General features: G+C 35.7%; 1 protein-coding gene across 1 annotated transcript in view; it reads right to left on the bottom strand.

Moving 5' to 3' along the window:
* Window positions 1-990: 990 nt before the first annotated feature.
* Window positions 991-24,385, bottom strand: part of Ypel (Yippee-like) — an 83,875-nt gene continuing 60,480 nt past the window's right edge. The window contains exons 2-6 of the mRNA XM_068777003.1: window positions 12,188-12,301; window positions 10,808-11,040; window positions 8,277-8,320; window positions 3,259-3,367; window positions 991-2,029 (exon numbers count right to left, since the gene is read on the bottom strand). Of these exons, the coding sequence (XP_068633104.1) occupies window positions 1,940-2,029; window positions 3,259-3,367; window positions 8,277-8,320; window positions 10,808-10,972 (408 nt within the window). The 5' untranslated portion in view covers window positions 10,973-11,040; window positions 12,188-12,301 and the 3' untranslated portion in view covers window positions 991-1,939. The remainder of the gene's footprint in view (window positions 2,030-3,258; window positions 3,368-8,276; window positions 8,321-10,807; window positions 11,041-12,187; window positions 12,302-24,385) is intronic.

Genomic DNA, 24,385 nt, shown 5'->3' with positions numbered 1-24,385 from the left:
GAGCATACTTCCGTAAAATGCGCGCCAATTTTGACATTTAAACAACATGGCCGATATATACTTTTTTTTTTAATGAATACAGGCGGTTTCTTGTCGACACGCAAATGTGCTCATTACAAACTAATTGCATAGCATTTACGCTTACGCAGTCGGATTGAATATACATAGTTATTTACATATTTCTATTGTATCCACATTAATGTAAAGGATGTTCGAAAAAGAGGTCACTTTTTATATATTTCAAAAGTATAAAAAATTTTGAAATTATGCAGAATTTAGATGAAAACTCTGTTTAGAATATAATAAAATTCTTACATATTGCTCGAAAAAAAAATTGAATAGTTTCAATAAAGATGCGTCTACAATAGACGTGAATATGAACAAAGATCATGAACTGTTTTCGTAAATTTTTGTGGAACAACTATCACTGCCGTAGAACCAAAGTTTGTTTTAAACTCAGCATAGCTTCAGGTTACGGAATGATGACCACGTTCTTCACCAGTTGAATACATTGCTTTCAGTCAGTCCAGGGTAAAGGTATGGGAGAGGCCCACCGCTTTTAATCCGCAACTGGATAAAGGTATCCAGTCGAGGATCTTGCCTGAAATTGCGTCTACCGTCAAGTCCACGACAGGACATCAGCCAAGTCGAGAATCTCTTGTCCTCAAGCTGAATTACTGTAAGGTGTTGGCTAACAGCTTCGGGCAAACCCTCCATTAGCTCTCCAATAATTGAAGTCGTGGAAACTCGATGGATACGGATGGTAACCTTTCATTGGATCTTTTAGGGCGGCCTATGCCTTCGTCGTTTAAATCAAACAAAGTAACCTCTTATTCGAGCACCCTGTATAAGAGCATACCGTTGCTAACTTATGTATACGCAACTTGTTATAAATTCGAATACAAAACCCTACACAATAGAGACAATCGTAATTCCGATCTATGAACGGAATTGATGCGAATACAACAATGGCTTCAAGACGGTGTCATCTCTATGTCGCAAGGCTTCTATCAGCTGTTTCCAATCCTGGCGATAATATATATTCGAAAGCTCATATTAATTGAAATCCCCCCACAGACAAAACACAGACTACACGTAAATGATGTACCATGCAGATTATAAAATATACGGGGTTAAATGTAACTACTAATTATTAAGATACATTAGAAACAATAAATGAATAATTAAACCTCAAGCCCACCGCTGCACATGACGTAGACGCAATTGCCCAGAGGATCACGTCAAACAAAGGAATAATAAAAACTCATCGAAGGTGAACATAAAATGACAAATGTGGGTAATTCGATAAATGACAACTAAAAACTACCGATCACAAATTTGGAAACTAAAAAAAAAAACGACTTCACCTTCGCGCGACTAGTTTTAAAATAAAAGCGAAATTGTACAGCTGACACGATTAGGAACATGCTTCTGACATTCCTGAGCAATTCTTAAACAAAAAACAAAATCGTTCTAGAAAATCCAAAAAAAAAAAAATTCTATACTAACGTACTTATCACAGGTAAAAGGGGACAAGAGAAAGTATTAGCGTTCCCTCCGTACAGCACGACGGGTTACATATAAACTAATACAACTTAAGACGAACCGTCTGTTAGAACTAAAAATTAGTCGTAATCATCGTAAGCCCAACGTCCCGCCCGTACGGGGGGCGGCTGAGATCGGTTGCTTATGCGTACGCCGCGACTTCGGCCCGCGGCGCGATCTGTGGCGCCCGCCGTACGCCCCCAAACTCCTATTAAGAATTAGTGTGACAAAAATATACGCGGTGAGCGCGTACGGCGGTCGCCCCCTGCGCCGCGTCAGCCTACCATCACCCCCCGGGCCACATCACGCCCCTAACATCCACAAGTCCACTAATCGATGGCAGTGACGCACAAAGTCCGTGACGATCAGCGCCATCTAGCGGCGCCGCGAGCGCCTAGTCCCACCCGTTCTCCTTCACCATGTGGGCCAGTTCTATGATGAACTTGCCCTCCTTGTATTTCTGGCTGGACTCGAACGCGTGCTCCTAGAAAACAAAGTGGTTCATTATACATTCAATGGAATCAGGCGTTACCTCGCGGAAGTCCATCCTAAGTAAGAAAAGGACCAATATTTAGCCACTTCCGCACATGCAGTGGTAGTCGTGCAACAAAGTGCACCGCCCGCCAGCCCGCTGATAAATGCGTATGCGGCAAACAATGCGAATCACACAACCGCCACCACCAAATTACTCAACACGTGTTTCACCCCTCCACGGGGCATCTTCAGGAGTTATGTTACACCGTATTAGTGCCAAACATAGAGTCTGTGTACCACTGCATGTGCGGAAGTGGCTAAATATTGGACCTTTTCTTACTCATTATACATTGAGAGCTAAACAAATTTAAACTAAATTTTGAGACTCCATTATGATGTCTGCTCCCAAATTAATTTTAAAACTACACACGTGTACCAAGCCAATTTTTACCGTTTATTTTATTATTAGAAATAGAAAAACTAGTAGCAAAAGTCGTATACTGAAAAGAAAAGAAGTCGCAGTCAGGTAAAAAACAAATGACAGGCTGACGAGAAAACATTTGGCAGAATGATAGCCAAAGAAGTAACAGACTTGTTAACACAAAGTATTAGACATATAATCAAAAAAAGTGGCCAGCCTGACAACTAAAGAATTGTCAGTTTGATAATAAAAGTGTCGAACTAATAAAAAAAAGAAGTGCCAGATATACCAAAAGAATTCTTAGATTGATAATAAATAAAGTGACAGGTTTGTATAAAAATAAGTCACGGGCTGATAATAAGAGATGAGGTAGACTCGTAACAAAAATGTGGCAGAGTTATAACAAAAGAAGTAGACTAATAATGAAAGTGGTAGGCTTATAACAAAAGAAGTGGTAGACTTGTAACAAAAGAAGCGGCAGACTTATAACAAAAGAAGTGGCAGACTTATAACAAAAGAAGTGGTAGACTTGTAACAAAAGAAGTGACAGACTCGTTACAAAATATATGGCAGACTTGTAACAAAAGAAGTGGCAGACTCGATACAAAATATATGGCAGACTTGTAACAAAAGAAGTGGCAGACTTAAAGAAGTTGTAGACTTGTAACAAAAGAAGTGGCGGACTTAAAGAAGTTGTAGCCTTGTAACAAAAGAAGTGGAAGACTTAAAGAAGTTGTAGCCTTGTAACAAAAGAAGTGGCAGACTTACAAATAAAAGGAATAACAGACTTATAACAAAAGAAAGACTGTACAACTTACATATTTCCAGCCGAGCATGGTCTTGCAGCATTCGCAGTAGATGTCGGCGACGGCGTGCAGCCCCGTCAATAGCACGCGCTCCTCCGCCGGTCCGCAGCCAACGTTCACCCTGCACAGACACATTCCATCATCAGCACACCTTCAGGGTGAGGTACCCTCATCGCTGCAGATCACAAATCTATCGACGCTTTATATATTTGGTGCTAGCGGAAACCATTATGCTATCGAATGAACTAACATATCTTTACTTTAAAAACTGACGAAGGCTCTCAAGTTTTCGCGTACGCAGGATCTTCGAGTCCTTCAACATATCGCACGATAACATGGCGACAATCTCCAAAAAGTACATATTGTATAGACAATTTATTATAATAATGTTTATACGAGTTGTTTTAACTTATTATCATTCATTTAACCATTATCATGTCAGCTGACAATTATTAAATATTGTATAAATATTCGTCGTTGGCTTTTCACAATAATATGGAAAGCAGGCAAAGAGAAGAATGATGTAAAAATAGAGATAGGTGGACTTGATACATATTAATAAGAAATAACACGACTAGAAAAGATCGAGCAATGATGTAAAGGAAATAGAGTAGATACAAAAACCGGTCTGATTAGAAAAATAACAAATGGAATAGGTAAGAATATAATATCTCACTTTAAAAATTATTAACACTGTATTATATAAAGTCTCTGCCAAGTGGCGGTTGAAGTGTGAAAGGGTAAAAAAAAACACCGTTCGAAGCGCAGATAATAAAGTTTGCGACATTAGCTGGGCTGAAAGTGACTTCAGTTTTTTATATATAGTTGTAATGGAATAGGCATTTGTCTCCCATCTCACCTGATGGAAAGTGTAGATGAAGACGAAGGTGGTACACGCCCATCCAAAAGAAACCTGTTCACTCTACTCTTAAAGACTCGAGAGTTCAACTCATCAGGAAAAATAAACCCAGGAGGGTAGTTCCAAATCTTGGCGACTCTCACCAAAAGCGTGCTGACAAATCGTGCTGACAAAAACAAACCACTTCAGCACATGCGGTGGTAGTCGTGCAATAAAATGCACCGCCCGTCAGCCCGCTGATAAATGCGTATGCGGCAAACAATGCGATTCACACAACTGCCACCGCCAAATCGTTTAGTTTGACTTTTGGCTATGTCAACAACGTATGGATGAAACTTTTGCCTGCGCCTAGTAGTCCGATAAAGGAATGGAGATGGCTCAATCAGTTCGAAAAAAGGCTTCCAGCACTATCCAAAGTATATTCTAATTCTACTAAATATCGCCACGATCACTTACGCTGCTATTGTTGGACTACCCACGCCACATCTAATATAATTTTTAAGTAACACCAATGAAACCAAAGGGTTAAGAATCGTATGGATATCAGTACAATTAATGCTATCGATCCAACAAACTTCGACCTTTCACCCAATAACTTATTAATTAATTCAACTGCAACACACACAGGCTGCACCGACCGCGACGTCATCCTTGATTGCAATACGCGCTATTTAACGATAGCGATTGCTATTTCTCGCGTATAAGCTAAATTATTCAACGAACCGTTACATCACCTGCTATATTTCGCGTCTTGCATATATCAAGCACGCTATAGTGTTAATAACGTAAACTATTGTGCATTAAGACAAAGGAAAAAGAATTATATATCATTTGAACATATATATAACTATTTTCTCCCAGATTTCCATTAGGTTTTCGTATTCTAATTAGATGTAAATAGAAATTATATCATAAACCATGAAAAAACAAATTTAAACATTTTATCATGTCTAAAGACGAGAATATACGAACAATAATGAACCATAAAGACTGATACAAGCCCTGTGGATTGGCAAGTTTGAAATGGCAGAACACACGTTACATTGGGCCTAGTTCTAAAGTGATGAAAACTGGCAGGTAATCGTAGCATAGATTTTTGCTAAAAAAATCGCTTTTTGATTTCTTTCACGCCTTCATATACCTCTACCGTTAAATGTCAGAGAATTTTTATAACATTTTTTTTTAAATTTGCTTTAATTACGTTTTACTTATTCTATTTATTTTCCTAGACTGGCCCTCTTTTAAGGTCTACCTTATTATTTTACAATATATCTTCTCTTAACCCTTAATAGCCTAGAGTTTCAATTTTGATACCAATCTCTTAAATCGAATGTTCACATTACTATTAGTTTTTTTATAGGTTGGCTGTACGTATTATACTGTTATATAATATTCTTTCCAACGAAATTAAAAAAAAATCAATTTTTCCCTTCATCTAGATCCTCAAGGAAACACAGTAATATTAAAAAAAAAATCACTTTCGTTAATCAGGCTATTATAGGTTAACTTTACGCCATTTTTCTTTCGCACTCTGTTTTTTTACGCTGTGCCGGTTTTTATTAAGTTTAAAAATCTATTTTTGTCCGATTGCAAATTTTTATAAATATACTAATTTTAAATATCTGCTAATTTTTGAAATCGCAAATCCTTGAATCTAACTGTGGTCTAGTCGTCCAAACTCTGTATGAACTTCAAGCCGGTCTTATTGGAAATCTGTGAAATCTATCTTTCAGTGGTGAAAAACCTACAGCTGACATGAATTTAAATGGGTTAGATATATCTAGTCCGTATTACTGTAACAGATCTAGACCAGAGTTCCCCAAACTTTTTTGTGTCGTAGACCCTTTGCCATGTTTTTCCGTGTTGGGTAGACCCCTACCTGATATTGATTTCCTGTAAATTTCTAACTGTAGTGAAGTTTAGTGTTAAAAACTTAAAGTAAAAACACATGTTAATTTATACATTTATTAATTGAATTTAAATTAAAACTACTCAAAATAAAATTTTGTATCTACTATACCAACATCCTACAACTTACACAATTTTATAAACATTTATAATATTTTTTTTACTTCATAGGTACTTTTATAAATAATGTAAATGTTTTGATATTATAAGATAGTATGATGTAAGTAAATAGATACTATCAGTGTATGTGTTGAGATCCACTATCGTGGACCCCCATTTTCATTTCATGAACTTCCAAATTTATTTTATTTTTTCACATACTTTAGTTTTATTTTCTTTCTCTTCTTTCATACTTCATATTATCTGTCCTTCATTTTTTTCTTTCCACAATTCTACTATCTTTCTCTTTCTCTCTGTATCGCTTTTCATTCATTCCTCATTACTTTTACATTTTCTTATATTCTATATCACATTTTTTACTTATATTCTATTTTTATTCTATATCACATTACTTTATTTTGTTTTTATTTTATCTTTGTGTTATTTGTTTACAATTTTTTACTTTTTTAGTCTTTATATTTATCTATTGCTTTTCCTATAATTTTTTTTACAGAGGTGAATGAACTCTTTTTTAGTTTTTTCGTCGCATATCAGGGAGGCTATGGTTTCCTCCCTGATTTTTACGCCAGAACGGCACTCGAATTCGAGAACCTTAAGGTTCGAGCTGCGATCTGTTATGTGTTCTGCCCACTGCAACTTCAAATTGCCAATTCGCTGGACTTCATCTGTCACATTCGATCCTCTAAAGGTGTACTCGTCTCTGATTCAATTTTGTAAAGAAATCCCGAACATAGCATTCCATAGCTCGATGAAAGAGAGCTTGCGGATGGGGATCAGACTGGCATACATTGGTCAAATATAATGAAGCAAAAATAAATGTAATATTTGTATCTTGCAGAGAAGTACTAATTAGTAGCTACAGACTCAAAGGTCGAAATTTTTTGCGATAGATATATCAAAAGATTGCCCTCATGGACTCACTCTTGAGATCATAGGAGCTTGTGAAAAAGCTTGTCCCAAGAAACAGAGCAGAACAGACAGAGCATACGACGTACAAGATGTCATTATCTCCAGTTCAGCTATAAGACATCTCCCAATATATTTCCAAAATTTACAAAAAAAATAAAGATAAAGGTTGGAAAATAAAAATGTACCTAGCCACCTAAGAGTAAAAAAGATGAGGTAAGGAAGGCGACGAAAGCAAGAAGGAATCAAAGAACAAAAATTGCAAGATATTGTGAAGGATAAAAGGAAAGAATAAAAGAAATTGAGAAGTATGAAAGTGAGTGTCGAATAGTGATAAAACTCTGAAAAAATTATGTATAAATAAAGTCCCTGCCCCAAACTAGATAGGGGGTACGAAAGGCTCCCAATAGCGGGGGCCTTAAAAAATATATATATTTCCAATAAGACCGGATCTAACAGGAGAAAAGGTAAATGTAAGATCCTGCTGAAAAGAAAATGGAAGTGAGACGACGTAAGGCAGTAAAGGTAAGAAAGGAAAATGGAAGACATTAAAAATAATGACAGAGAAGCATAACAGTAATAATATTCAGTTGAAAATTATTAATTGTACTGTTAATCCCTGCTTTGGGAGAAAGTGAGTCTCAAAAAATGGCGCCCAAAAAAACAAAAACACATTGTTTGTAGACTCTAGTATTAAAGCACTTTCACACTAATCTAAAATAACATGGTATAGCTAGGTTATGAAATTAATCTCCCAATTGCATCTAACACAGATTATACATTTTATAATAGGAGGGGTTGTTCTTCTGGGAGCTGCTTAAATAATTGAGTTCCTCATATCTGGACTCAGGTGATGAGAGATGTATTTTTCGTATTTAATACATATTCAACATATAATACACAAACACATTAATAAATTAAATAAAATATATATTAGTTGCGTATATGGTGACACAATTTGTAACTGTTTATTTTTTTTGTATAAATTACATTTGAATGTATCATTTAATTATTTCGCTATTAAAGGAGAAAAACACAGACAGCTGTACAGTTTAAAACAAGAACATATGGCAAAGATTTACTAGTTTTAAATAAAAAATGAATAATTATTAACCAATGTTACTACCATTTTAAAATAAGTGCCAATATAGCATTATGGCAACATTGATAAAAAACTGACAGTTCATTTTGACAGTTATCTTTTGGTTTAGTCGTAGTAGCTTGAAATTTCACTCACACTGAATTGAAGAGATATGCGCGCCCCTGACTGCCTTGGAACGACTGTAACAAAACAATATAGTTAAAATACTGCGACAGACACATGAACAGTGTAGTGGTCTACCTATATCACACTTCTGAAAACAATACCATCAACTTTTTATTTATACAAATAAAATATAAATAGATATTTGTATAATAATTACCTATGTAACCTTCTTTCTTGTTTACGTCATAACTTGAAAACGACTACTGATTTCATTCACGTTTTTTATAGAGTTTCCTGATACTTTGGAGAAGATATTTACAAAAAAAAGATTTGACAGTTCGCTCTGAACATCGTGCGTTTGACAGTTCAAGCGCTGCAAATTTATATTGTGGTTTAAAAGTGTTTAGTAAAATTTATCGATAACAAAATTAAGAAATTGATTTTAAATTTAATTAATAAATACAGCTAACACTTCGAAGTGTTAAAAAAATGAAGTTACATACATTAATTTTTTTTCCATTGTATGGTACAGAGAAATGACTTCTGCCAGTACTAAGTCGGTTGAAACAGCTAATATTATTACAATCAATAAAAGTGTTGAGGAAAGTTATTGTACTTTCATATTAAGAATCTTTTATATGGAGGATATAAATTTCATCATTATTAGTAAAGTGTGTTCGATAGTTTGATTAACAATTTCAAACTATCATCAAAACTAATATATAAATAATAAAAACGTGTCAATACAGATAAAAAAAATGTCTTATCTATGGACGTAGAGTTGACAGACAATAAATTATCTTGTCTATAGCCGCTAGTGAAGTCGGCACGCGCCCCAACCGGTAAACCGGTACCCAACTCGTCTAGCGCAAATATCCTGGGTGTTTATTACTTCCTATTTCAACCGGTAATAACTATTGATACAGCCAAAGTCAATATAGATGAGAAAATATTAAAAAAAGAAAGGTGATTAAATGAAAATAACTAAAATAATTTAGGTTTATGAATATTACTTTGATGGACTGACAGGAAAAGATTTATGGAATAGGGAAGGTTAAAAAGAGTATGAAAATTTTACGTACAAATGTGTGACAAAGGTTTCGCCATTTTTAATTAAATACAAAAAAATAGTCTAAATAAATTGATTTTATTTTGTTCAACAGACATAATTTATGCGATCAGTAACATCAACATTTCGTTAACCGCGATAAAAATAACATTAAATATAGCACTGCTAAAAACCGTTCTCGCCATTATTGAAATGACAATTGCTCCGCTTTCACAATCCTCCATTATCGTCTCACCGAAAATGGATTTAGTTGTTAAATTCATATGAAATGAGAACACGCGGATTATCATCTATCAATTTACGACGGCGTTAAATTAATATATATAACAAATTGATTTACGATCTGTCACTATTATTCTTTATTAAGTTATTCCTAAATTAATTATAAAATAAAAATAAAGCTATTATTATTAATAAAGTGATCATTGATAATAAAATATCGTGTGATCACTCTATTTAGTCGGACCGTTGAGCTGATGAAAGCAGATTAAAAACGGCTAGCGACAAGATGGCTGCCGTTATTGTGTTACATGTTACGTGTATATATTTATGGTATTCAGAGAGGCACCCATATAAAATCTTGTATTACAAAAGATATGGAGAAATTCCTATATTACAAAAGATATAGACAAATTTTAGTAGATGGCGAAAATATAGTATAGAAAATATATATAATGCAAATAAATAGTTTACAGTTATTTTTTCGTAACTGTGGACGCAACGAAAGCTAATAATCTATGTGAATGCCAATATTTTTATCTGTGTCACTGCAATGAAGGAACCGTTACAAACCGCCTATGCCAGTTACATCTAGTTTAATTGGGATAACATTCTACGGGCAACAATGGCCTGCCTTTTAGATGGATTGAATGACAATATGTAAGCCTCGCTCCACTCACAAATTCTATCAATATTACAGCTGGTGGCAGTATTAGCCCCGTCATACCATCTATGGTGTTTGAGAGTCAATCAAATGCAATATGTGGCTGGTAATGATGACGAATGGTAAAGTTTCAATTTCACAGGAGCTCAACGATGGAGAGGGCTATATTAGTGAATATATGGGATCGAATCAGGACTGAGAAGATCCGTAGACAAATGAAAGTAACTAAAATAGTCCAGCAGATTATCAAGTTGAAGGCAGACGGTTTTGCAGTGGTGACTACGAACTGAGACATGGAGCGTAGGATGTGTAACCAAAAAGTAGACAAACAACCTTAAGGTCGAGAGAAGACGCTGGATATAGGCCGATTCTAAGCAGTCATATTGAAAAACTTTGTGACAAATCTATGTACAGCAGTATGTTCTAAGATTGAACTGATGATGAAGAAATGATAAGGTCGAAGAAATAGCTTCCATAGTGTTATTTATAACGTGTCAAGATTGATGTTAGCTTTATCGACATCATTAGCATTATTGCGGTGATTAGTTACATCCAAGAGCTGAAGATATAGCTGAAGTAAAATGACGTTGAGTGAGTCCGGGCACTGACCTTGGAGATGAGCTCGTCGTGGCTGGCCAGGTGCGCGCGGCAGTGGATGCAGCTGTAGGTGCGGTGCGCCGGCGGCAGGTACGCCTGGAAGGTCTTGACGGCGGGGCGCGCGGCCGCGGCGCCTTCGCCTGCCACCCCGCCACGTTTAGTGAGCGCCTCACGCATGAGTGCCTGCTGCCTACCAACACACAGCCCCGTCAGGTTGGGGCTCCGGCGGCACCGCCCCTCCTACCCTACGCCCGCGAACACGCCTTACAAACACGTTACACACGTACGCTCCGCTTGTAACGTAGAGGGCGTTAGTAGCGCTAGCGCTTGGATTCGCTCTCAATATTGTCTTTGCAAAAAAAGATATATAAATCGTATTTTCTTAAATACATGCAAAGGATTTTAAAGTTGAGTGCCATTATTATGAAATCGTATGTAGTTTGTTCCATTTTTTACACGTTCTATAAATATATTTTGTTATTTTTTATCTACGACGCTGACATGTGCAAACATTCGCGCGGTGCACGCCGGACATTCCACTAACAGGACTCATGCGATTTTAATACACACACTTCAAATATCACACACGCGTCACTACCAATAAACACTAACGTGATATATTAAATTATTTTTATAAGAAAAAAAATCACATCACGAATTCCTGTCTTTCAACTCTCAGATTGAATACCTCTGATAACTAGCTATCAGGGGTATTCAAGCCCACGACTAATTGGACGGGACCCAAGATTTATTTACTGGCAAATACAGTCCGAGAAGAATGGCATCATGTGATCACTTGGTGATTATTTAAGGACCTGCATCATCAATGTGGGGTCTTAATCCTAGTGAAATTATTAAATAAAATAAGGCCAAATACTTAGTGTTACTTATATTTGCCTTAGACGAAGTTACACATCATCGAAGGTCAACTATCTATATATCACAGTATCTGAATCCCTATGTTTCGTGACCCCGTGTTCATTAAAATATATATAGTAAATAGTCCCGTAACGTGATCTAGTGACCCCACGACCCGTGTACATTTAACTTTGCATCATAGGTGATCTGGACTTGAATCACTGTCTTGATTCGCTATCCCGTAACCCGTGCGAGCAGGGTGCAACCCCCCTGACTTCCGTAAGTCACATCTACCTGTCTACTCGACATGGTCACTCATCAACGAAGGTTAACCTGGACTTGGGATCTGAACTTTCGAATAGCATAAAGTATACAATAGATAAAAAGTCCAGACATCCTCTGATGCCACGAGCCGTGATTTACTTTTTATCCCAGGTGATATGGACTTTGCTCCCAATCTTGGCCTGTGACTTCTTGACCTCATGACCCCGTGGACACTTGACCTGTGACCCCTGACCAGCGTGTCGTGCTCACCTGGCGCGCGCGCGCAGCACGCGCCGGCCGCCCACATGAGCCGCGCGCCGCCGGTCAGCTGCCGCGCGCGCTGTCGCCCCGCGCGCCACGCCCTGCGCCCGCGCCCGCCACCCTCTGTAACAAACAATCTCATGTTGAAACCAAAACCAAACCAATATATATTTATTAGCATTACATAACTAAAATCATTCAACTGATATACAACCGGAAACAAAACTTAAAATAAAGAGTAAATTATAGTTATAAAAGAAGTAATATAAAGAAATCTACAGAATGTCTAAAAATAAAAGAGTGAATGAATTAGAAATGAATGAAAAAAAAGAGAGAATGAATAATCATGCGACGTATAGAAGAAGAAATAAATGTTTAAGTAAGAAAAGGACCAATATTTAGCCACTTCCGCACATGCAGTGGTAGTCGTGCAATAAAATGCACCGCCCGCCAGCCGCACAGAGTCTGTGTTTGGTACTAATCAGTGTAACATAACTCCCGAAGATGCCCCGTGGAGGGGTGAAACACGTGTTGAGTAATTTGGCGGTGGTGGTTGTGTGATTCGCATTTTTTGCCGCTTACGCATTTTTTAAGCGGGCTGGCGGGCGGTGCATTTTATTGCACGACTACCACTGCATGTGCGGAAGTGGCTAAATATTGGTCCTTTTCTTACTTAGGATGGACTTCCGCGAGGTAACGCCTGATTCCATTAAATAAATCTTTAAAATACGAAAAACTTATTTATACCTTATATATTTATTGTATTTATCCTAATATATAACTTCTAGAAGTAATCTGTACGGACAATTAGTAAATAATAATTATTTTTTATGTGCAGACAAAACCATTGAATTCTGGATACACGTACTAAAAATTAATTAACAGTGTAGATAAACAGTTACTGTGAGTAACTGAGCTATACATTCACCAAATTAATGTTTTTATAATTATTACCAAACACCCTGTATACGTTCGATATATTTTACGTAAACTACTATATAAAACATGTAATAATTGTGGCGCATATTAATCTAATATATAAAATTTTCGTGTCACAGTGTTCGAACTTAAACTCCTCTGAAACGGCTTGACCGATTTTTACCAAATTTTATATGCGTATTTAGCAGGTCTGAGAATCGGCTACTATCTATTTTTCATACCCCTAAGTGATAAGGGTTGTTCACCCTTAAAATTTTTTTTTTTTTTTTTGACGAAATTTTTTGTTTTTAATTTTTTATGATACAACATACAAAAATACATACAACCCTCTATGATCAACCCTTATTTTTAAATTGAAAATTTAAAATATTTTTTTTGCAAAACAACGTTTGCGGGATCAGCTAGTAATTTTATAAAAGAAAAGTCACTTTTTTCTGTCAAAGATTGCTGACATTTAATAATCAAGACATTTAATAAACTCTTCATCGCTTAACATCTGAGACAGAGGTCAAATGCTTTGCCTGTGAACTTTAAATAAAACTTTTTCTAATTTGGATACATTTTTTAAGTCAACAGTCTCTCCCAAAGATTGTCACTATGACCAGACTTGTACTGTCCACATCCAGGAGCTTCCTTGTTTATGTCGTCGGTTTCCTAGTGGAGGAGTCAACCCATGTCCCCCTTCTGCTGCCACTTAAGACAAGTGATTCTTCGAATTATATCCGTGACCTTGGTTTTTATGCGTTGATTATATCACGCAGCAAAGCTCTCTACATTGCTACCTGGTCAACCTTGAACCTTCTTATAAGGCGCATTTCGTATTACAAGTTACTGTACAAAGGTTTATATCATTAAACTTATTCCTTCAAAACAAGGAAATTAAAGCTAATCATAAATAGCATAAAAATAGCTCGATTTCACGGCGGGGGTGTGAAATCGTAACATCCGCGTTTAAAAATTCGTTGCGAGAGCTATTATTGAACGCTATCGCTATATCGCAGTGACCGCGACGGTAATGACCCCTAGAAGGTTTTCGAACGAAAAACCTTTTTTGTTTTTTTTTATCGTTTCCGTGTATCGGCCTTTCGATGGCCGGTGTTACTGACTCTTGATTAAATCTAGCGCAGTGTAGATAAAAAATAATCGGCGTTCCAATTTTAATTTTTAAGTTTGAATTATTTTTCGTATGTATGTCCCGATCACGTAGCACGTGTGCAGGATCAGAGATGGACCAAAAGAGTTACAGCGTGTAAAGGCACACTTGGCTTAAGAAAGAGAGGAAGATCTTGCTCGAGATGGGAAGACGACGTAATTAAAGTCGCCTACACAGATTGGTTCCAAAAAGCCAAACCTAGAGAAGATTGGGCATCCTTGGATGAAGCCTTCACCTGAAGAAGGGTTCAAGCAGAAGATAAAAAATCATATCATACAGTACCGGGCGATAAATATTGCACATCGACCTTTGGAAAGAGACAATCGACTCTGTCCCACACTACCTATGTGACGTTTTGTCAGTCGTTTTATTTCGTGCGACAGAGATTACGCTCTATTAAGCCGAAATTAGCCGATTGTCTCTCTCCAAAGATCGATGTGCAATATTTATCGTCGGGTACTGTAGATTGTAGTCACTTTTTAATTTTATAATTTTTTAATCTTATCATATTTTATTTAATAAGTTACTCCTATCTTTTTTGTACTAAATAATTTCTAAAAAAAAACCTATTTTTTATTCATATCTGTCTTACTAAAAGTTAGATATTTTAATCTGTGGCACATATTTTTTATCACATTTACAAAAAGTAATTCACTAAGAGACTGTTCTATTCTAGATTCCAATACTGATGGTTTCAACGAAACAAAATATAATAATAAGAATAAATAAATCCTATCAAATAGTGATAAGTGTTGTGAATATATGGAAGGAATTTTAGATCTGTAACTGAGATGTCATACTCGAATATTTAGAAAAATGTTTACTTAAAATCGATGCGTTGTGATCTATGACCGTAATGTCAACTTAAAATCGATATCTTACTATGACCATAGTGTGAAATAAAATGTTGCGTACATCTGTACGTACCGGCGTATATCAATTACTTTGAATTGTCCTTATCGTGAAGCATTTTCGTACCAAAGTAAATATTGACGAGGATAATTATTCAAATAAACACAGCGCCCGAATGATACGTGCCGATCGCACGCGGTTCATTGACCTCGGACAGAAATGGCGGGAATTAGACTGGATCGATGTCATCGCTCTAGAGAAATGCGACTATTTAAAAAAAAAACATGCAATAGTTACATAATAACTATTATAGCAATGCTATTTAGCATTATTTATAAGCTAATATAGCAGTGTTAATTATTTTGTTTACTTTGGAATAATTTTGAAAAAGTTTTTTTTTTTTTTAATAATTTGTGTACGTAATTTTTATGCAAAAATATGTTTTTAATTTATTTATATATTAATAAATGTAATTTAACAGCGGTATCCTAGGGGTAGAGAGAGTGGTAGAGTTTGAATCGCAGGATATAATTCACAATTCGAATTACCGGTAGCGTTCTCTTGCGTACCACAATACCACACTGCGATCGTCAATTCGCCTGCTAAAGCGTGTCTACTCTGGTATATCTAACCATAGGTATCTTTGAAGCCTATACCTCACAGTGGATATCTATGGGCTAAAACAACAATAATTATTATAACATAAAAAGTATAATACTAATTCGCATATATAATACAACCAAAGTACGGAAACAGACGGACAAATAGCGGAATATGATATATATAGTGTTCTTATGCACACACGGACACGCGTGCGCGCACGCACACACACACTACATATGTACATAAATATATATATTATGTGTCTGTGTATAAATGTTTTGTATGTTTGTTTAAATTAGGAGATACCACAGATATAACTATATATTACTTTTCTTTGATGATGTAACTATGACAGTATATATTATTTAATATATTTTGATGCCTAAGGCTGCCAGTCACGGACATAGACGCTGCTGCTTTTATTTTATTATAGAAATATGTCAACACTTTTTATGATATGAAATATGTATAGTCCATAAAGCGCTGAACATAAAAACAGAATTGCTAGTATCAGCTGCAGCAATGGGTCCAAGAAAAGAACATCGCATCATTTATGGACAGCAAGGAGAGTAGCGGGAGCTTTCTAGATTATTGCAGAAGGTTCATACGAGGGAAAATTAAAAGGAACAAGTAGACAAGAAAACATGTGTATAAGACTATTCAAGATAAATACTTAAATTTGTGATAAATGTAAAGATAACAGAAAAGTAAAAATTAAATTATAAAGAAATTTAAATGTACACAATGTAAGCCTGTAGTATTCTAGCGGAAAGGTGAAGAAAGTGAGGTGATGAATGAAAAGATGAATGAATAAATAACATTGTAAAGAAAAAGAGAAGACAACGTATTTTTTTTTCTTTTTGGAAAAATAGTCCCTTTGTACCCAAGATGAGTGGAGTATGAGAGATCGCAAAAAAACGTGGGCCATTTAGATGAAGCAGATAGTAAATATATACTACAGCTACCTTCAACGCATTACCAACCGTCGTCTACGCTAAACTGCTGAAATGCCAGGATATACTAGGACTTAGTGATATATAGTGAAAGATGAAGCATCTTAAACGCGATAGAGGAAAAGAGACAGATAATATTCTGAGACGGCAGATAAATACGATGAAAAAAAAAAAGAACACCGAGTTGGCCTTCAATTGGAACAGTCCGGCAGTCGGAGGACAAATTAAAACGTACACACGTGATGACGGACGGACAGATCTTATCTAGCATCGCGTGCCGAATGCACAACCAGCTTTGTTTATTTTTAAACTAACCAGCACGATAACATCATTAACTGGTAACATTGTGTTCTGAATAATTCTCGTAATTTAGCCTAAAGTATCGACGCATTTATAACAAAAAAAAATAGATTTTTTTTTGGCTGTACTGCTTATTCCTTTGCCTTTCTAGTTAAGAAATTAAAAAATTTATATGTCACTCTTAGAAACTTGTAACTAATAACTTTTTAATTCGTAAATCAATGGTCAAAAGTTAAGAGACGTAAGAAATAAAAAAAGTGAATTTGTTTATGAGATATAAATAAATTATTTATTTATTCTTCCAAATTAATTTCATCTCCTTCAAAGTGATCCCCGACCGATAAAAACGCTGTATAAATATACGAGTACTGTATTATTACTATAAAAGTCTTTAAACTGTAAAAGATGATTTATAACTATGTTTTATTCAGATTTATCGCACGATTAATTTGTAAACAATATAATACCGTCATAAAAGTGTATGGTAAGTTTGTTAATAAAATGTATATGGTAATGTGTATAGTAAGTTTGTTAATAAAACGTAAATTATTTATTTTTTCAAATCAATTTAGCCACCTTTAAAGTGAACCCCATCAGATAAAACAGAATTTCGCCAACTTTTTTTCCAGTTCTAGAAACATTCGGAATAGTCCTTACCAAATCATTATCAATGAACCTCTTGGCTCGTATTTAATGGAATCAGGCGTTACCTTACGGAAGTCCATCCTAAGTAAGAAAAGGACCAATATTTAGCCACTTCTGCGCATGCAGTGGTAGTCGTGCAACAAAGTGCACCGCCCGCCACCACGCTGACAACCTCGTCTCTGTACTGTACTCTGTACTGTACAATTCGCCCGTCTTTATACAATAAGTTATATTTATATCTATATATTACAAAAATATTATCATTCTAAGTATTGTTACGTATACACAGACCGTATTGTATGGGCCCGCGAGCGGATGATAAACATTTTCATTTAAATGTTCAAATAGATTACATCTTTATTGTCATACGTTTTAAAAATGTACGCCATACATTACCAAAACACTTCGCAGTACTGGTATTTATATATCTAGTATTATTACTTTGCCAAGCTGTTAAAGGAAGAAGAAAGGAGCAAATTTTTCTTGGATTATTGTAAAAAGATAAGTAAGGTATAGTACCCGGCGATAAATATTGAACATCGACATTTGGAAAGAGACAATCGGCTAATTTCGGCTTTGTAGAGCACTATCTCTGTCTCACACTACCTATGTGACGTTTTGTCAGTCGTATTTCGTGCGACAGAGAGTTTCTTTCCAAAAGTCGATGTGCAATATTTATTGCCGGGTTCTGTATTCAGTAAAATTCTGGCTATTCAGCAAATTAAAAATGCCAATACAGAGGGCGCAGTTTCGACACGATTGAGGATATAAAAACCGAATCAAAGGCCTTGAAGGCTGTAGCAGAAGAGGAATATTCCGATTGTTTCGAAAACTGAAAAAAGCATTGGCAAAAGTGTTTTATCAGTATCACATTAATGAATTTTAAAATAATCATTTTAAAACAATCAACCGCCATTTGCAATGTTTTGTTTTCGCAACGTAATAAGAATTAAATCATTCATTTTATAAATAGGGTGACCATTATATCGTTTATAAATACTGATAAAATAAAACTTATTTTATTGTTATTTAATTGCGATATTAATTAATAGATCGTTAAAATAATCTTAATTGTCATACTAATTAAGATTATTTTAAGGATTTTTAATATATTATTTTAAGATGTGGTGAACGGTATCCCAAGTAATGTTATTTTGTCTGAATCAGCAAAGGGGTTTATCGCGAATTATTATTTTTAAGCGAAATGGACATGGCTTTCAACATGGACCAGCAAAACTAAAGAGATACCTTCAGGTACCTTCTGGGGTTTTGAGGTTCTGAAGTGGAGATCGAGGTGGGAGGTGGACAGATGACACTATTTAGGTCCTAAGAAGCTAAATGGTCGTACTGTAAAAGAGAAATATTTAGAAAAATTCTCTGCAATATTAAATTTATTATCAACCTCTTAGAAGATAAACTATATCCAATTAATAATATAAGTCGATTGCCTGATAATTAACTTCAATTTATTATTTCAAAATCAATGTAAATTACTATTTGTAATAGATCAATCAATTTTTCTAATTTAAAACACGTAATTTAACCTAAAATTGACCTGTTTCACCAGCCTGAACACCAGAAACCAGACGTGAAATATAAAAATAGATATACAAATATCCGATGTTTTGATACGCCTGTGTTTATACGGCCGGTGCAAATAGAGAAAAAAAAATTAAAAAGAATTGGGACAAAAACAAGTCTATTCGTGTTCATTTTTCCCGGTTCATCGACCCCGACGATGGTGCTGACGCATTAATATTTAGTTTGCAATTTATTCAGTGCGATTGGGCTGCGATGAAACGGCGTGTTGTATATTCAATATTCCCACAATTGGGATATTTATATGCCCACGATACCGATTATATTATTTGTAAACATGCAATCCGGCCGATCTATATAGGATTGCCACTGCTCACATATAAGTTTCCAGAGAATTGAACATCAGCGTCCTCTGCGTACCATAATACCAGCGTTGGGATTATGGTATATCCCCCATATCTTGGATGGAGGTCTTAGTCTTGCAATGAGCGTCTCTAGGTTACAACGGCGATCTTACAGGCAATTTTAATTATAAGCAGTAAGATACCACCCGCACAGAACACTGATCTGTTCAGAGGAACCAGCCAGAAACTGAACAGTTGCTCTTTTTAAATGAAATTTAACATTTTTTGATGTGTACATTATAATGTCAACCATTTAAATGATTTAACAAGCCAAATAACTCGTTTTAATCAACTAGAAACTATTGAATGATATAATAAGATTAATTTAATATACTTTTAATTTTAGATTTAAAAGTAAGGAGCGGAAGGTCAAAGATGTTTCGTGGAACTATTATTTATGCGTACACCTATACCCATGAAGGATTCGTTGAATTGAAGAAATTAGGATATATATAGCATATATTCTTATACCTAAATAACTTTTATATACATTTGGATACCTTTTTTTGGTAGGGGGGGAGTAAATCTTAAGAATGGACATAAGATACACTGGTCTCTGGGTGAAGGACAAGGTTATGTGGTATTCCTATCTTTTGAAGGAGCCGCTGGATCTCTTACAGAACTAGCACCTGCTTCAGCATTGTGCCAAGACACCGTGAGGAAGCTGTTCCTCCCCCGGAACATTTGGACAAATATCCATCAATTATCTCCGCACTTCTAGGTTGACTGGTAGAGAAAGCCTAAAGGCGTTAAGCCCGCCAATACAAAAATTTTAAATGGGGAGAATAACTACAAAAATTAAGGATTGGACAATAACTGAACCTCTGGCATCACTTCAAAACTCATCGGCAGGCGCAGTGTTACTCAAAGTGGGGCCCATGTCCTGCAGTAAGGTAATTTGATTGTTGGGGCATTTTGAAAGCGACTATGTATATATATATCTAACATATAAAATTCTCGTGTCACGGTGTTCGAATTTGAACTCCTCTGAAACGGCTCGACCGATTTTTACCAAATTTTATATGCGTATTCAGTAGGTATGAGAATCGGCTACTATCTATTTTCCATACTCCTAAGTGATAAGGGTGGTACACCCCTAATTTTTTTTTAATCAAATTTTTTGGTTTTTATTTTATCATGATACAGCATACCAAAATACATACAACCATAAATTTTCACCCCTCTACGATCAACCCTTATTTTTTATTTGTAAATTAAAATATCAATTTTTTTTGCAAAACAACGTTTGCGGGATCAGCTAGTATATATATGTATGTGTTACATAGGGGGGCGTAAGAATTTAAGTAAGGCTAAGGTGCGGCATGGTACAAAAAAGGCGCATTATAGAAAAATTGCAAGCACCTTGTGTATTTAAGAAAAGGACTAATATATCGCTACTTCCGCTATGTAACAGTAGTCGTGCAATAAAGTGCACCGCCCGCCAGCCCGCTGATAAATACGCGTGCGGTAAACAATGCGAATTACACAACTACCACCGTTAAATCACTCAACACGTGTTTTAGTGCCAAACACCGAGTGGCCAAATCAAAGGTTGTGTGGTCATGAATCTTTACTATCTTTCGTAGCATAACTTAAATGTTGTCAATACCTGATATTAATTTATATATCGCTAGTGTTGTCAAAGTGTTTTCCTACTATTTTTAAATAAATACAGGACTGTCCCCGCGTTACTAACCGTATGGTGCTATATTTATTGCAACATCGACATTCACACGTGCGCCATCGACCGATATCGATGTTTCTAGATCACCTAAAGTCAATTCGTATGCCCTTATTACGCATTTTACTGTAACAATTAATTGTTATTTAATGTTAATTATATTAATTATTTATGTTTTCATTTCTATCAATACAGGAAAAGGAAATGAGTTATATTAAATTCGCCAATAAATACAAAATCGTATGATATCGTAAATTTTTTTCTTGACAATCATTTCGTCGCAGTAGACCAGTGTCAACGACTGAGACTTGTGATTTCCGTGATACAATTGACCAGCCGACGGCAGTTGAAGCCGAAATGTTCTCGTGTGGTGACCACGAACCCGAAGACTTGGCATGAATGGTCATTGTGACAATCTTTTTGAGAGGCCTATCTATGCCTTGCAGTGAGCGTTTATCAGCTGATATAATAACGAAAATGAATAAGTATTATGCATTACTAGCTGATCCCGCAAACGTTGTTTTGCAAAAAAAAATGATATTTTAATTTACAAATAAAAAATAAGGGTTGATCGTAGAGGGGTGAAAATTTATGGTTGTATGTATTCTTGTATGCTGTATCATAATAAAAATTTCGTTAAAAAAATAAAAATTTTTTTTAAGTGTGAACAACGTTTATCACTTAGGGGTATAGAAAATAGATAGTAGCCGACTCTCAGACCTACTGAATACGTATATTAAATATTAATAATTTTTTTAAAATATTTTTAGAAAGGCAAACATATCGCTGTCATAAAGCCACCGACCATAGACAAGTTAAATAACATCGTTACATTTTATATACTAATATAAGGGCTCATACAGACATTAATCTGCGCCATCGCTCATCAGCGGACCTGTCAACGTGACAATTATTATCGCCTTGTCACCTGAGCTGTCAGCTGTCATGAGGCGGTGAGCTATTGCGAGATGTAGAAGGCTATTAATCAGGGAAGGTGTACTAGGGAGGGGGGGGGGGTTAATTGTGTTTGTTATTAATTAGCCGGTAGAACCTTTACGGGTACATTAAATTATCTTGTGACATATGTCATCTAATTGTAGGTAAGCATTCCAAAGTCTCAATTGGATATATCGTTTACATTTAATAATGGAGATATCAAAAACAATTAAAGTAATTATTGTAATGTATAAAATAAAAGAAATGTAATTGTATTTTAGTGTCTGAACTTTGGAGATTTAGGGCGTGGACAGCTTTTAAGCCTAAAACTAATCTAGGCCTCTTTTATAAGTAGCAAAGCTAGACGGCTAAAACCTCCAACAAGGTCTGCTTGTATATCACAGTGGATGCCAAGGATTTCGTAACTCTTATCATATTTTTTTCATTTTTTTCTTATACTCTCCTATTCAGTTCATACAATCTCTATTACTCTTAAGTAACAAAAGGACCAATATTTAGTCAGTTCCGGACATGCAGTGGTAGTCGTGCAACAAAGTGCACCTGAAGATGCCCCGTGGAGGGGTGAAACACGTGTTGAGTGGTTTGACGGTGGAAGTTGTGTAATTTGCATTGTTTGCCACATACGCATTTATTTCCTTTTCATACTCTCCTTTTAAACATCGTCTCTCTTACTTCCTTCGCCTTCTTTGCCTACAATCTTACGTTTATTATTTTTATGACTTGTTTAACACGAGCTTCCTGCATCCTGCGGTGTCCCATCTTGATTGTGTTTTTGGTCACCCTACTAGAAAACTACCCTCTATTATTAGCGCTTACAGTTATGCCAAATTAAACTCGATAAATGAATAAAAAAACATGTAATATAGATTAAGACACTGCTACACAACAAGCTAAGCGTTGACGTTGCGATAATGCCGCGATAGCGTATCGGGTTGTAAACAAACATATCCGCGCCTTGTCTGCTCCTAATTAGGTTACAAAGGTCACTGACACCGTTCAATTTTGATAAAGTAATGTTTATTATCTGTCAATAATTATTATTCACAAACTTTCTCGACCGATAAAACAATTATAATTAAACTCACGGATTCAGATCCACAGATCAAGAAAAGAAATTTGGTTTACGAAACCATATTTACGTGAAGTGTTGCCTGTCTGAAATACGGCAACGTGATGAGCGTGTGAGACGGATAATAACGCGAACGGCACCAGAGATGAAATATTTTCATGGAATATTACATAAAGCTGTAGAAGCAAGAAAAGGACCAATATTTAGCCACTTCCGCACATGCAGTGGTAGTCATGCAATAAAATGCACCGCCCGCCAGCCCGCTGATAAATGCGTATGCGGCAAAAAATGCGAATCACACAACCGCCACCGCCAAATCACTCAACACGTGTTTCACCCCTCTACGGGGCATCTTCAGGAGTTATATTACACCGATTAGTGCCAAACACAGACTCTGTGTTTGGCACTAGTTTGCCGCATACGCATTTATCAGTGGGCTGGCAGGCGGTGCATTTTATTGCATGACTACTATTGCATGTGCGGAAGTGGCTAGATATTGGTCCTTTTCTTGCTTAGGATGGACTTCCGCGAGGTAACGCCTGATTCCATTAATCATAAAGCTGTAGAATTTTCTAGAAAAGTTCTAGAATATTCTCAAAAACAATAATGGAATAGGGCGGATCATATTGCACGCATAGACAAGGGAAAATGGACACCAAGGGTAACCTGGTAAGAACCAACAAATGAAAAATTAAGTAGGTAGAAGGAAAACTGGATTGATGAAATAAAAAAAAGCTGGTGAAGACTGTATCACCAAAAATAACAGATGTAGACCAAAATGGAGGACACCCTCAGTTATAGAGGGGTTCATAATGATTTATGACTAATAAAAATGAATTTTGATTCTAAATCTTTTTAATTAATTTATAATTTAAAATTTATATACATTGAATTTATTTATATTGAAATTGAAATTTAATGATTATTAATAGTAATATTTTATTTTTAAAGCATACACATATTATGTAATAATCAATTACATGATTGATATACTTGTTTAATACATCATTCATTATTGAAATAAATAGGCTATAATAACAAAGTTGAAGATATGGCCTAAAACAACAAGCAAGTTTGTACTAAAAAAAGCCTAAAATGCGAATGGGCGAATG

Source organism: Battus philenor, unplaced genomic scaffold (genome assembly GCF_028537555.1).
Source record: "Battus philenor isolate CCGP_79_NKW_IND1 unplaced genomic scaffold, ilBatPhil1.0.hap1 SCAF_13, whole genome shotgun sequence".
NCBI classification, from domain to species: Eukaryota; Metazoa; Arthropoda; class Insecta; order Lepidoptera; family Papilionidae; genus Battus; species Battus philenor.
This window is presented reverse-complemented; position numbering and strand designations above follow the sequence as displayed.